At 53.8% G+C, this 14616-nt stretch overlaps 1 protein-coding gene across 1 annotated transcript; it reads right to left on the bottom strand.

Annotated features, from left to right (window-relative positions):
- Window positions 1-4767: 4767 nt before the first annotated feature.
- UCK2 (uridine-cytidine kinase 2) lies at window positions 4768-14363 on the bottom strand. Its single transcript, XM_010191912.1, is given in 7 exon segments — window positions 4768-5186; window positions 5736-5784; window positions 8084-8181; window positions 11922-12064; window positions 12912-13008; window positions 13954-14275; window positions 14277-14363. Coding segments are annotated over 7 exon segments (936 nt in total). The 3' UTR covers window positions 4768-5046.
- Between the last annotated feature and the right edge of the window lie 253 nt (window positions 14364-14616).

Below are 14616 nucleotides of genomic sequence, written 5' to 3'. Positions count from 1 at the left end.
CAGAGCCACAAAGATGATGGAGGGAGTGGAGCATCTCCCTTATGAGGCGCAGCTGAGGGAGCTGGGTCTCTTTAGCTTGGAGAAGAGGAGACTGCGGGGTGACCTCATTCATGTTTATAAATTTGTAAAGGACGAGTGTCAGGAGGAAGGAGCCAGGCTCTTCTCAATGATAGCCAATGACAGGACAAGGGGCAATGCGTGCAAGCTGGAACATAGGAGGTTCAATCTGAATATGAGGAAAAACTTTGTCAGTGTAAGGGTGACAGAGCATGGCCCAGGCTGCCCAGAGAGGCTGTGGAGTCTCCTTTTCTGCAGACATTCAAAACGCACCTGGACACGTTCCTGTGTGACCTGGTCTGGGTGATCCTGCTCCGGCAGGGGTTGGACTGGATGAGCTTTTGAGGTCGCTTCCAACTCCTAACATTCTGTGATTCTGTGTGTGAGGGAAGTGCAGTTGTGGGCAGACCCACATTTGGACTTTTCCGAAGGGAAGGGCACCACGTGGAAGCAGAGGGAGGCTGAGAGGAGTCCTCCCCTACCCCTGAACAGGAAGAAGTGACAGAGACTGCATGGGACAAACTGACAGCGCCCCTGGGCAAATGGGCAGAGGTGAAGAAACTGGGAACAAAGCTGAGACCAGAAAGAAGCGAGGGGTGGGAGGAAGGTGATTACGATTTGGTTTTGTCTCTCACTGTTCTACTCTGATGTTGTTGGTAACAAACTAAAATGGTTTTGTTTTTTCTCCCTATGAGGAGTCTGTCTTTGTGACTGTTTAAGTGGTGAGAAGCCCTCCAAGTCCTTATTTTCAATCGCCCGTTGTTTTGGGCATTGCGGCGCTCAGTTGCACGCTGGGCCTAAACCACAACACAGCGTCCCAGTGAGGTGTGTGGTGGTTGCCACCCATGTCCCTGTATGGTGGCTGTGGGGAAGGTGGTTGCCACCCATGTCCCTGGAAGGTGGCCGTGGGGAAGGGGAGGAGGAGGGCGCGGAGCCGAGATTCCCCCTTCAACCCGTGGCAGGGGCATGGTGCCATCCCAAAGGCCAAGGTGCCTCTCTCCCTCTGCCTCAACTTTTTTTAAGCAATTAAGTTTACTGTTCCTGAACAACGTGTCATGTTGGTAAGCCAGGGGATCCAAGGAAACGACAACATGAAGGGCAGTGGTGGCAGCCAGGCTGGTGTATGTGAGGTTGCCCGGCCAGCCAACATTCCCTGACAGGGCGCCCCTCTGGAGAGCAACCGTCCCGCCCTGTGCCTGTCGCGGGCAGGGACCGTTCAAACCAGTTCCAGCCGGTCCTGGCGCCCCCTCTGGCGGCGCGCGCTGCCTCACAGCCTGGTCCCTGAGGAGGGACAGGGACACCTCTCAACGCCAAGCTCAGGGACACAGGGGATAAAGCTGGCACCAGCTCATTTTAACCTGGAGCATGGAGGCCCACCGGTGCTATCTCCCAAGCCTTCCAGGAGCCCAGTGTGGGCACAGAGGGGTCGTGCTGGTGACTGAGGAGGCCGACAGCAGGAAAGCCTCTGCATTTCTTAATGTTGAAAATACTGGGAAATTCACAGAATAGCTGAGGTTGGAAGGCACTTCTGGAGGTCAGTTTGTCCAACCCCCTGCTCAGGCAAGGCTGTCTAGATCCAGTTGCCCATGATTTGTCCAGACAGCTTTTTCGTACCTCGAAGCATGGGGACTCCACCTATCTCTGGCAAACCTGTGCCTGTGCTCAATTACCCTCACAGTAAAAAAAAAGTTGTTACTGATGTTCAGAGGGAACCTCCCATGTTTCAGTTTGTGCCCTTTGTCTCATCTACTGTCACTGGCTCTGTCCTCTTTTCATCCTCCCTTCTTGTATTTATACACATAAATAAGATTCCCCCTCAGCATTCTCCAGTCTGAACAGTCCCAGTGCTGTGACACAGTACTCAGGTCTGGCCTCAGCTGAGCATAGGGAAGGATCACCTCCCTCAACCTGCTGGCAACACTCCCCCAATGCAGCCCAGGATACCATTAGCCCTCTTTGCTGCAAGGGCACACTGCTGCCTCATGGTGAACCAGGACCCTCAAGGCCTTTTCTGCAAAGTTGCTTTGCAGCTGGGTGGCCCTCAGCATGTACAGGTGCGTGGGGATTGTACTTCACAAGTGCCGGACTTTCCACTGCCCTTTGTTGAACATCATAAGGTTTCTGTCAGCCCATTTCTTAGCCTATCAAGGTCCCTCTGGGTGGCAGCACAACCCTCTGGGCTACCAGCTTCTCCTCCCAGTTTTGTGTCAGCAGACTTGCTGAGGGTACACTCTGCATCCAGACCTTTAATGAAGATGTTGAATAGGATTTGACCTAATATTGACCCTTGGGCTACATCACTAGTTACTAGTCTTCAATCAGATTTCTGATCATCTTTCAATCAGATCACCACTCTTGGGCCCAGCAATTCAGCCCATTTTCAATCTATCTCACTGTCTTCATCCAGCCCATACATCAACAGCTTAACCGTGAGGCTTTTATGGGAGAATGTATCAAAACCCTGACAGAAGTCAAGGTCAACAATATGCACTGCTCTTCCCTCATCTACAATCCAGCCATTTCATCATAGAGGGTTATTAGATTAAGCATGACTTCCCCTTCATGAATCCATGCTGACAAAAAGTGATTTGCCACAAAGTGATATTCCCCTTTGCTAAAAGCAGTCTCGCCCTGCTAGTGCTAATGCCATCTTACCTGTAAGGTCTTTTGATAAAATTCGCTTGACTCATCTGTTCAAGAGACTTGCTGGGAAGGGCTGAACTTGCCCATCTCTCTGCGTCCTAAGAGCACAGAGGGGTTTCACAAAAGCACCCCAAGCCACGTGTGCACCAGAACTTGATGAGAGCTGGATGACCAGTCAAAACACAGAGCCACTGTCTTCAGTGTCTCCTTCTTCACCAAAACAGTCTGCACCAGGAGGTTTGCTCCAGATCTGGCTTTGACTTGCAGAACTGAGGAGATGTTGGCCAAGTCTGCTTCTACATTGGGACTGCAATCAGCAACATGCAGCACCAAACAGGAGACAAAAAACCACAAGCATCTATCTATTTCTTCTGTGTTTATTCACAGGGGAGAAGAGGCCAGTATTTTATCTTGAGATCTCTCCTGGCTATTTAAGCCCTGAGAAACCTCACCAGTTCTGCAGGGCTTCAGTCCCTCTTACCTATGGTTGTACCAGAATAAGTAGAATGAGCCAGTGCCAGCCCTTGATGACATGCCTTAGGCAGTGTCTGCAGGCAGGGAGGGGGGTAAAGGGCTGCCATGTGCCCCCATCACAGATCAAGATGTTATTAGTTTGCCCCATCAGCAGTCACTGGTGCAGGTGTTTCCTTTCTTGTTCCCTTTGTTAAAAAATCAAGAGCTTGTCTCAGCTCATGTGGTGCTGGACAGCAATGAAGCATTGAGTATCTAAGGTTTTCAGCTTTTAGCCATGCAGAGCAAAAACAATGCTCTGAACAGCCTGAAAATCATCTTAGCAAGGCTAAGGGTCTCTGCTCCAGGCTTCATGAGATGTCCAAGAAACTTTGTTTCTGGCAGGGCAGGTCAGCCCCAGCAGCATAACCCAAAGGATCTTTCCTGGCTACCATCCCACCACATCCCCTTCCCTGGCTCCCACCACACCCCTGCCCCAGCCCAGCTGCCCACCTTGCTCTCCAGGCATCCCCAGACCTGCAGTACAGCCCCACTAGGCTCTCCTGGGATATGGCTGTTGCCTCACCATAGGGAAGACCAAGTCTCACCCAGGGCAAGGGAAGGCACCCCTGGGGATGACATACTGCAGGGACAGTGTTCTCCACTAGCACACCATGAAAGGGAGACCGACTAGGCAGAAGCATGCTCTGGAAACGGGTAGCAGAGGACTCCTAGGCATCCAGTTCCATGCTACCCAGCTAGGACATGTGGACATCCCATATGGAGATGCTAGGCAGTCCAGGGACAGACACTGCTGCCCACCCTCAGACAGGCTGCTAAGCAGCTGCCTTTCATTGTTCATGGCCCCTTTCCTTCAGAAGGGATTGGTTCTCCCTTAACCTTATCTTAACAGATCCAAAACATCCCATCCAAGAGCAACACAGTTCCAAGTGAGGAATGACAGACACCTCTGACCTGCAAGCCAACCTCCAAGCTTAGGTTTGAGGCCAGGACTTGGCTAGAAGTCCCACCACACACATGGCCACTGAGCTCCAGAGAAGCTGAAAGTATCCACACACTGTCCCCACCCAAGCCAGGCAGTGAGACTGCTAAAGATGCAAGCTGTCATGTTTGTATGGTCACATACCCAGCATCACCCACCAGGTCCTTGCTGGAGGGCGAGACAGCAGACTCACACCTGTGGTGGGAAGGGGTGTCAGACACAGGAAGAGGTGCTGTTGAGGGACTGAGACCTGGAGATGCAGAGACAGTAAGGAGAGGCACTACACGTCACTCTCCCAACTCCCAGTGGCATTGTGCAGTGACCACCAGCCAATACTAGGCTGCTCAGACCTGAAGAGCAATGGCAAGATGAGGCAACCCCAGACCAGTCACAGAATCCATGTAGCACTCAAGCTGCCACCAACCACCACAGCCCATCCCTTCCCTGGGACGGAGACCACTGTGATACTAAAGCAGCTGTCGAACACTCTTCCTTCCTTACTGCCTTTGAGGTGAAGATCATGACACCAACATCTCCCAGGACCCTCTTCCCAGCCCCCTCCCAGCAACACTGAGCCTAGCAAATACCTTATGGCAAGTAATTTTACGGTATTCTGCATTTACACAAAAATAGAGCAATTCTATATTTATAGAGGTTTATAGCCGGTTCCGTGCTGGAGGAGTTATTGAACAAGGCCAGGAGCTGTGGGCGGTCCAGGCTCCCGAGCAGCCGGCTGCTTCTCATTCGGCATTTCCAACATACAAAATTAAAGGCATTCGTCTCCATCTGGTTTCTTAAATAGATAAGGGGGGAATGAACGGACAGTATGTACAGAGGGGCAGTGGCAGGGCCCGAGCGCCCTCCGCCCCCAGCTTCATGCCTCCCGCTCAGGGTCAGTGAGGCCGGCTGCTGGATTCTGAGGGCTGCCGCTGGCGGGGAGGAGTGTAGCCATTCAGGTAGCCATTGCTCTGGCGTTTGCTGAGTCCTCCGTTAAGAATGTCCTGGATGTGCTGCACTATCAGGTTTATAGCCACTGTGAGCAAAAAGGGAAAGACAGAGGGGAGAGATTGCATTAGGATCACCGCAGGGAAACTAGAGCCAAGCCAGAGATGATGGCCTTGCTGACTCCCCCGTTCCTGGCCTCTCCTATCACATAGTGGGGGAGCTGCAACCCTGTGGAGAGGAGCTGCCTTCCTAGGACTTCATCCAGCCTGGCACTCAATCCAGTATGGTCAGGCTGATTCCAGCCAGGTGGAGACCTGGTTGTCTCAGCTGCACCTCTGGTCTTGGAGAAGCACATTTCCCCTTGTGGGATGAACCAGGGGTTTGCCTGGAGGCACTGCACATAGATGGGCTCCTAGGCATGATCAGAGGAGCATGAACTCCCAGTCACTAATGCTCCAGGCAGGAGCAAAGGGGAGAGGCTCGTCTCAGCACACCTGTACAAACAGCACTCTCTTGGATGGCAGTGGCTTGAGTCACCTCCTTGGCAGGTCCTGCTACCTCCTACCTAACTCTGCCACAAAAGCAACAGCCCGAAGTTGGCTGCCAGAATGTAACAGCAGGGTCTGGGTCCACTCACCTTCATTATCTGCTCCTCTGGGAATGATCACATCAGCATATTTCTTGGTCTGGGAGGAGAAAGAGCACTGTGTTAGAGAAACTGGAGAGCCACCAGGCTGGGACATGTACTTCCCCTCCCCTTGCCAAACCCAAACATGCTGGGAGGTATGTCATTGCTGACAGTACATTTCGGATACTCTTATTTGCCTTCTGCTCTGTGCTTTGAGGACACGCTTTGCACCTTGACTTTGTTCTCATGAGCTCACACAGATTTCAGTAAGAGGCATTCTAACAAAACCTGAAATTAAAAAGCCTCACAATTGCAAGACTCCAGCCACTAATGCTTTTGGGAACAACCTCCCCCTTGAATCCAACCAGGCTTGCTACAAGGGCAAGAGTTGACATGCCTGGGCTGCGTGGACACGCAGGACACAGCCATATAGAATCATAGAATGTGTTGGGTTGGAAGGGACCTTTAAAGATCATCCAGTCCAACCCCCCTGCAGTAGGCAGGGACAATATTACCAGATCAGGCTGCTCAGAGCCCTGTCCAGTGTGACCTTGAGTATGTCCAGGGATGGGGCCTCCACTACCTCTCTCTGGGCAACCTGTTCCAGTGATCTACCACCCTCATATTGCAGAACTTTTTCCTAATATCCAACCTAAATCTACTCTTTTCTAGTTTAAAGCTATTACCCTTCATCCTATTGCTATATGCCCTAGTGAACAGTTCTTCCCCATATGATCTGCTTGGGATGCGGGCAGAATTTTCTACCAGCATTGCTTGCAAAAAAGGTCAGGTCTGGGACACCAGTCCTGACCTGTTTTCACTGGCAGGTGCCAGTCTCAGTTTCCTTTCCTATTTGTGTCAGCTTTTAGAGCTGATCAGCTTCCTGACAGACAAGATCTATGACCAGAAAGCAAGCCATCCCACTGGGTGAAGGGTGTCATCTGACAACTCCAGGTGCTTCCAGCCACATCAAAAATCACCAGAACATACTGGGCCATTTCAGTGCTGCACCACCTGGACCAGAGCTGGCTTAAGAGTCGAGCAACAGCAACAGTGGATGCTGAGCCTGCTCGACATCTGCATGCAATTGCTCCACAGCTGAGCCCACCACAAGGTTTGAAGTGGGAGCAGACCACTGCAAAGCTGGTGGGTAGGGACAAAGCCGTTGTTTTCTACCCTCCTTGTTTCACATTTTGTCCTCCTACAGACTCTTCAACAGAAGAGACCAATGGACCATCTGCTGCTTTGCAAAGCTGCAGATTTATCTTGCTGGAGACTTGCAAGGAAAGGAGGCACCAAGCTGAGCCTGCCTCTCAGGAAAAGCCTTTTTGGGATTAGACTGGAATTAGACCTTGGTTTCCAGAGCCATGAAAAGATCATGTAGCACTGAAAGAACCAGCCTCTCTTACGGGAAGGGGCAGAGCTGGCCACACAGATGGGCACAGAGATGTTTCTGTGTCCATGGCCTGAGGCTGGACACACAGGTTCAGTTCTTGCCTGTGCTGCTGGGTGACCCAGGCTGCAGGACTCTTCTGGCTCTATTCCTTCAGAATAAGGAGAAATTCCTCAAGTAACTACTACATTTCCTTGGAAAGCCTCAAGGACCAAGGTGCAGGCTCACCTCCACAAGGGCCAGAAGAGGTGTGCAATGACTAGTCCTGCAAACATGCTGTTTCACCTGCAAGTTCTGTGGGACTGCAGTGGTCTCTCACATGCAAAGTCCTTGTCTGCTAGGGAGCCTTGCCTCAGTTATCAGCTCCCAAAGTCACCTCCTTTCCCCAAGCAGACCTTGCAGCCCTGGCCCCAAGGGAGGTCTGTCTGCTCTGCACTTTGGCCTCTTAACCAGCCAAGAAATGCAACCTGCAAGGCCACATCCTGCAGCACAGAGTGAAGGAAGATGCTCTCTTAAGCATCCAGACAGCAAGAAGCCAGCAGCATGGCTAGGTGAAAAGGGCTGGGAAGACAGCCCAAAAGAGGAGGCAGATACTGCCCAGGAGCAGGGATCTCCCCTTCCCTGGTTAGATGCAGTCAAGGATCTTCCCTCCAGGGCTGGCATCAGCAGAGCTGCCTGGTGTGGGTTTGTCAGACCCTGTGCAGGGAGTGGTTTCTCTCTCCGTGTCACCCCTCCCATAGGGCAGGGTGATGTCACCAGGAAGGCAGTGGCTGCATGAACAGTCCCCAGCTCGCCCTGCGCTGGCCACCACTGCATCCCCATTTTTGCCAGTGCCTGCAGGGAGGGAGCAAGGCGAGGCAGGCTAACCTCAGCTCTGGGGCACAAAATGCTCCTGGTGTGAGGAGCTGGGCAGGGTATGAGACATTTTTGGCACACTCCTATGGGAGTCGCTTCCATTACTTACTGGCAAACAGAACTCCTCAAAGGCAGGCTTGACAAAGGTGATGTACTGAGATAAGATCTGCTCGAGGTCCCTGCCTCGCTCACTGATGTCTCGTAGCACTGCAGGGAAGATGCAAGGCACAGTTAGGAGCCGAGACATTATTTACTTCATCCCCCCTTCCCTTCAGTGCAGCCTTTGGCCAGCCACCTAGGTATTTTGCCCAAGGTTTCTGTACCTGAAAGCTGCTGCCCACATGTCCAAGCACACCCTAGCCCAGCTACATGCTTTTAACCTGCTTCCAACCCTTCCCAAGAGCCCAGGGTTGACTGACCTGACCAAGGGCTTTTATTGGCCTCCCTCCTTTCTCAGCTCTGCAAGCACATTCCAGCTTTAACCAGTGCCATCCCAGTCTTGACTGTTCCCAGCCTCAGCCCTTACATCCCTCCTGTCACCCTGCCCTGCCCTTGGCCTACAGATGGGACGTTCTCCCAGTCGTCCCAGTGCAGAGGTGTCCAAATAAAAGCGAAACAGTGGAGTTCACCCATACACACATTAAAGTGTAGTTTAACTCAGGTCTGTAAAGGCGAGGAGAGTAAAACTCACCCACCTACTCCATTCTGCCAGGTTCCCCGTGCTGTCACCAGCTGAGTGGGATGGGAAGGCAAAGTAGGCTCCCACAGTCAGAGGCTGAGGGGAAGAGATCAGCTCAGGAGGAAGCCAGGAGGCAGGAGTGCAAGCTGTCCTCCTGCTTGCTCTGCCATTTGGGCCGTACACCCTGTTTGCACAAGGTATTTGGGCCACTGCCATCTCCGGACTGAAGCCACTTCAGTGTGGACAAATGCCCCAGTTCATCAGGGATTCAATCCACGGGTAAAAGCCAAAACAGCCCTGTGGCTGAGCAGATGGCTCTTGGCTTTTGCCAAGGGGCTGGCTGGCTTTTCCCCAGCATGCTAGAGCCTGGGTTCAGAGTGAGCTTTTTCCCCATGCCAAGCAGAGCCAAGCCATGGCACTGCCAGTCTGTGTGACCTGCTCGACAGCCATTGCCTGTGAGCTTGCAGGGCCAGACCAATGCTGTTTGGCACCATCCCCATGACTCTGTTTGCCCTCAGTCAGCAGCTTTGCAGCATGCCCGTTCGCAGCCCCGCACAAGGGAGGTGATAGAGGACACAAGAGCTGGTAGCAGGATGTGTGCCAGCTCCCTGTCTGCTCCAGGAACGGCTCAGCCCAGCCCAGGCTGCTCTAGCCAGCTCCTTGCCTTTTCCAGAGAGCAGGAGCAAACCCCAGTTCAAACAACACAGAAAAACAGGCAAGAAAAATAAAACAGAGAGACTTTTGTTTCCCAGGTCCCACACCCTGTTTGTTGGCTGCTCTGGGGCAGGGAAGCAGCACAGCGAGGGTGTATTTGCAGCACACCCGGCCTGGGACGGCATGCAGGAGGCCTGTGAGCTGCACAGGGCAAGTGCCCAGGCTGCAGGGGCTGGTCCTGACAGGGCAAAACTCACCCCACACACAAACATGAGCAAGTCTTGTAGCTGGCCCCAAAAACAACAGGCCCCAGCCACCCAGGCTAAGACCATCCACCCTATCTGGAGGTGTCACCCTCTACTTGCAGGGCAGGCAAGTGTCCCAAGAACAGATCAGCACTCATCCAGAGCCAGCAGGCATACATCACTCAAATTGGGCCCAAAACATGGCTCGGTCTTTGTTTTACAGAAGCTGGCTGAGGACAGCAGAGCGAGGGACCTCGGCCAGAATCAGCTTTGCACAGATCAGGCTGTTTGAGGCACCTGACAGACCTTGCCCCGTGTGCTCTGGTAGCAGCGTTTTTCTCAGGAGAGGTGCTGAGAGGAGAACAGTGCAAGTTGCACGTACTGAACCCCAGCACTATTGTTTAACTGAGCTGTCAGCAACATCTCCAGGAGCCTCATCTCCTATTGCTGCCCAGCTGAAAAGCCCATTGGACTTCTGGGAGACCAAGATGACTCAGAGCCATGTTGTAATGCAAGATCCTCACTTTTGCTACCAGCTGCCTCCAGCTACGTTTCAGGGACACAACTGTACCTTCAGCACGCCACACGCAGGCACTCCTTTCCCAGAAATGCCAGGGAGACATACAGTAAAGATTTGCTGCTGCAGTGGTCCTATCAATTGCTCATGGCAGGCCAGGAGACTGCCAAATGGTCAGTTCCCTATCAGAAGGCTGAGGAGTTGCCGACACCCCAGTACCAGTCTAGCTGCCCCTTTGCAAGGCTTTAGCAATTGATGGTGGGTGGGAGAAGTATCCCAAGAATGGCCTGGGCCCATGTGGCTCAGGACCTCGTCCAACAGCTGCAGCACAACAGGGCTTGGCTGACCTGTGGTCAGCAGCTGGATGGTGTCAGTTCTTAGTCAATGAGATCTCAACCAGTTCTCAAGCCCTGAGCTCAGTTTTGTACCAAGTCCAAAGAGACTGAACCACACGTTCCAGAGCACGACTGGGATGCACGCAGAGTCCTGTGCGCAAATGCACAAGGCAACATCTTGCCTTGAGACAGCTGATACAGGGCAGTGCCAAAAAAAGTGTGCTACCCTGTGGCTGGGTGCGAACCCAAGTTGCTGCACAGCACAGACTGCTTAAGGAAGAAGGCTCACATTGCAGGATCTTGCAAATGCATATCTGTGACCTGCTAATACATCTCCCTGCAATGACTCTGCTCTCACCTCCCTGGATGAGTCATGCAAGAACAGTGGGCAGGGTCAAGAAGGATGCGTAGAAAAGAGCTTTTAATCAGCACTGGTGACATCCCAACCCCAGAGGAGGCTGTGTATCCATCTGACAGCAAGAGGGCGGGCAAGACCAGTTCCACTGCAGAGGGGAACAGTCCCATGCACACAAGCAGTCCCAGGGTGACACACGGAGACATGCTCCTCTCATTGCAGCACAGAGGTCTGGACGGGGCCTCTCCTCTAAGTCATCTTCTGCATCTCTAGACACCCTGCGAAGGCTGTTGGAGCCAGGCAGGGGTAGGGACAGTTCAAACAGAACTGAACTCTGCCCCAAGAGTTTTTAAGTCTTAGTCATCCAGGAGACTCAGGTGCTGCATCAATGACCCCGCTCCTAAAGGCTGCTTTGAAATAAACAGCATCTCAAGCCATGCAGATCCTGCAGAGCTGAAGCCCCTCCTAGGTCAGCTGGTGACCCACAGCCAAGACAGCTGGACATGGGGAGTCCTAGGGAAGGATATTCTGGTTGCTAGAGCACTTTGCCCCCAAAGCCATCACCCCAGTGCCAAGTACCCCAAAGAGGCTCCACACTGCACTGGCTGTGCTTGCACAAACCAAGATGCAAAACCAAAATCCCTATCAGCATCATCCACGATGGACACCCTCATGCCCAAATGCCACCCTTGGAGCACACCTACACCTCAGGTCCTGAGCAGATGCATCAGGCACTGCCTTCTGACTGAGCTGCCAAGCCGCTTTGCTGTGCCCATTGCACCCTTCCCTGCTGGTGCCTGCTGACCTGTGGTAGAAGCCATTCAGCTGATGGCACAGGGTTGGTGCCACAGGGCCATATGAGGACACACTCCGCAGTCACATTGCTGCATGCATCAAAACATGGAGGAATCCCACACAAGGCAACAAAAACCTCACCAAATCTTAAGAGATGTGGAGCAAGGCGCTCCTCACTGCCGTACGCTGCCCTGTGGGACATTCTGCACGGGGGAGGAAAAGCTCCCCTGCTCTTTGGTAGCAGTAGCACAGCTTTGTGCCAATTCCAGTTCTGCTCTGGTCACTGTCACCTGCCTCTGTGACCAGCCACCCACATCAGTTAAGTGACGTTCCTGTCTCTGCCGCACAAGGAACGTTCAGGCCTCACCTCTGCGGGACAGACGGGTGTCTGCGTCCGTGTCCACGAAAAGCTTCATGCGGAAGAGATCCCGCACCTCCTGGCTGTAGAAGGCCAGGATGCCTTCGAAGAGCACCACGTCGGCAGGGTAGACGGTCACCGTCTCCTCTTTCCTAGCAGAGGGAACGAGAGTCAAAATACGCTGGTGGGAAGGACAAGCAGCCAAGAGTGGTGGGGAGAAACAGCAGTGCTTTCTAGGCACTGCTCCAACCCTGGGACATCACTGCTGCACCAAGGGCTGGACCAAGGAGAGGGCAGACCTACCCCACCGCGGTGAAGGGAATCCAAGGCATACGTATGCTTCCTAGAAGGACAAATGGCAGAGCAGGAAGCAGGCTAGCCCTTCTCCCCCCACCTCGGCCAGCTGCTGCTTGCAAGCGTTATGCGCCAAGCCATAAAGCCCAGAAAGCCTGTGCAGGGGACCTGACCCACAGGAACCTGCAAGGGCCAGCTCTGCTCCTCTGGGAAGCACTTCCCTGACACCACAGCACTTCTGCAGGAAATGGAGCAGGGTCACACCATCCATGACCTACACAGGCATGCAAAAACCAGCTGAACACATGCAGGGGAAGAGTTACAGGAGCAAGAACTGTTGTCCTCCTCCTCCTCCTTTCCTGGCAGTGGCCAGGCTGTTTGAGCCTGGAATACTTGTAAAAACTGCAAACACAGTTTATGGGGAAAGGAAGTGTGGTTGGGGGAAGGGGAGCCATAACCCCCCTCCACTGATGCCTGTAGGTTGCTGGATGCAACTGCATGGCTGCACAGTTTTCCAGATGCTCAGACTCTGCCTGTATCTGCCCTGGATCCTCTAACCAAGGGGTGTGGGGTAGTTAGGATTGAAACTTTCAGTCGGCACGTTGGGTGCCTAAGAGGGGGCAGAAGCAGTTTGGGCCAGCAGGGCTGCGTGCTGTGCCACAGGGCGTTAGCAGAGGCACAGCGAGGCAGGAGCGGCTGTTAGACCTGGAGTGGGAGACAAAGTCATAGACAGGAATCTGGACCGTCTTCCCTTCTGTGATCTCTTTGAGCGTTTTCACGATCAGCTCGTTGTCAAAGGCATCTGAGGAGAGAGGAAACGTTACCCGAGGCAGCTTTGCAACTTCTCCCACCCACCAGATGCCGAGCTTAACCTAACCAGAGTCACTGGCACCCCGCACTGGGGACAGACAGACGCACAGACTCTGGAGGAAAGCCCTGTGTGTCCCCATGGCTGTTGCAAGGCCCAGCTATCCTGGAGCCCCTGCGGCTTCACTGCTTTGCACCAGCCTGGGATCTGGCCCGCAGAGATCAATACCGCCCTTGTACAGCACTGCTGACAGCCCAGGCTCAGGAAGGCATCTCCTTCAGGGCTCCAGCCCTCGCAGAGACTGGAGCAGTGTTTCAGCCTCAAGCTGCCGGACAGACAGGGCTCTGTTTGCTCTGTGCTCACTGCTTCCAGCCATTGTCCTCACGGGGACGAGGGGACAGCAGCTCTGAAATTTCCCCACCAAGACCAGAGATGGTTCAATAAGCTCCTGTTGTAGCAGGAGGGCACAGACCCCTTGGTGGAGGGGACTGCAGAACAGCTGTACAAGATGGTTCCCTCCTTGAAGGGGGGACATGGAGCTGCTGGCTCCAGGGGGCTATGCCAGGCCAGATCCCCCTGGTCCCAACCCAGCTGCACCAAAAAGGTTTTCAAACTGGGGGATATTTTTGCAGGGAGGAGCATCTTAAGGAGTCTGTGGGTTCACAGCCTGCCCTTTCTCATCCCAAACACTCCACCCCAGAGGCAGTTTCTTTCCTAGGTGAAACAGAGGCTGTACTGCAGGATACACAGGTGTCCCCCAGCCACTCTGCCAGGGATGCACCCAGCTCCACAAGAGCTTAACTAAGCCAATCGCTCCTACCCCATGCAGAGATGGAGTCCCAGTGTCCATGCAAGGTGCTTTGCTGGTGGTGCCCCGGGTCCCACTCCAGCCCTCGCCCCCCACTGCGTGGCAGAGGCCCATTGCTGTTCTGCATTCACCTGGGTGGTCAAAATTAAACTGGCCTTTGAGTGCTTTGGATTTCTGCTCTGAGGTGAGGACCCGGTAGAAGCTGTCTTGGCTCACGATCACCACCTGCTTCTGGCGGTAGTCCACCTCATTCTGGCCCAGCAGCTGGACGATCTTGGAGCACACTGAGGACTGGGAAGGAACAGCAAAGGAGGCAAGTCAGTGACAAGTAGTGTCTGAGCCACACAGGAAGGACGCCCCCAGGTAGCAGCCATTCCTGAGTGCATGGGGCACTGCTTGCTGGACCTCCAGCAGAGAGTTTGTGGTCCCCTCAAAGGCACAGCCCAGAGCCACTGAGGGAAAAGTGCTCCAGGGGCATCACCGTGGAGCTCTTCAGTGTGAAAGCAGCACCAAACTTGCTCCCTGCCTCCCTCTCCTCCATCCCTGCCTGCCTGCAGCTCCTGTTCTGGGCACAAATGGCAGCAGGAAACCAGCTGGCTGCTGCCTTGGCTCAGCCACATCCCCAGGTCCCCCCCAGCCAGCTCCAGCCTGCCCAGCAGCTCCCCAGGGAGCAGAGCTGCGTGTGGCACCAGGGCTGAGCCTCTGCCCCAAGAGGGAGCCACGGTGCTTTGGTTTCCCCAGCCCTGGTCCAGCCCAGAAATTCCACCACTGCATGGGCAGGGAGGGAGAGAGTC

Source organism: Mesitornis unicolor, unplaced genomic scaffold (assembly GCF_000695765.1).
Source record: "Mesitornis unicolor isolate BGI_N332 unplaced genomic scaffold, ASM69576v1 scaffold19389, whole genome shotgun sequence".
Lineage (NCBI taxonomy): Eukaryota > Metazoa > Chordata > Aves > Mesitornithiformes > Mesitornithidae > Mesitornis > Mesitornis unicolor.
Note: the sequence above shows the minus strand (reverse complement) of the source record. Positions and strands in the feature narration are given on the sequence as shown.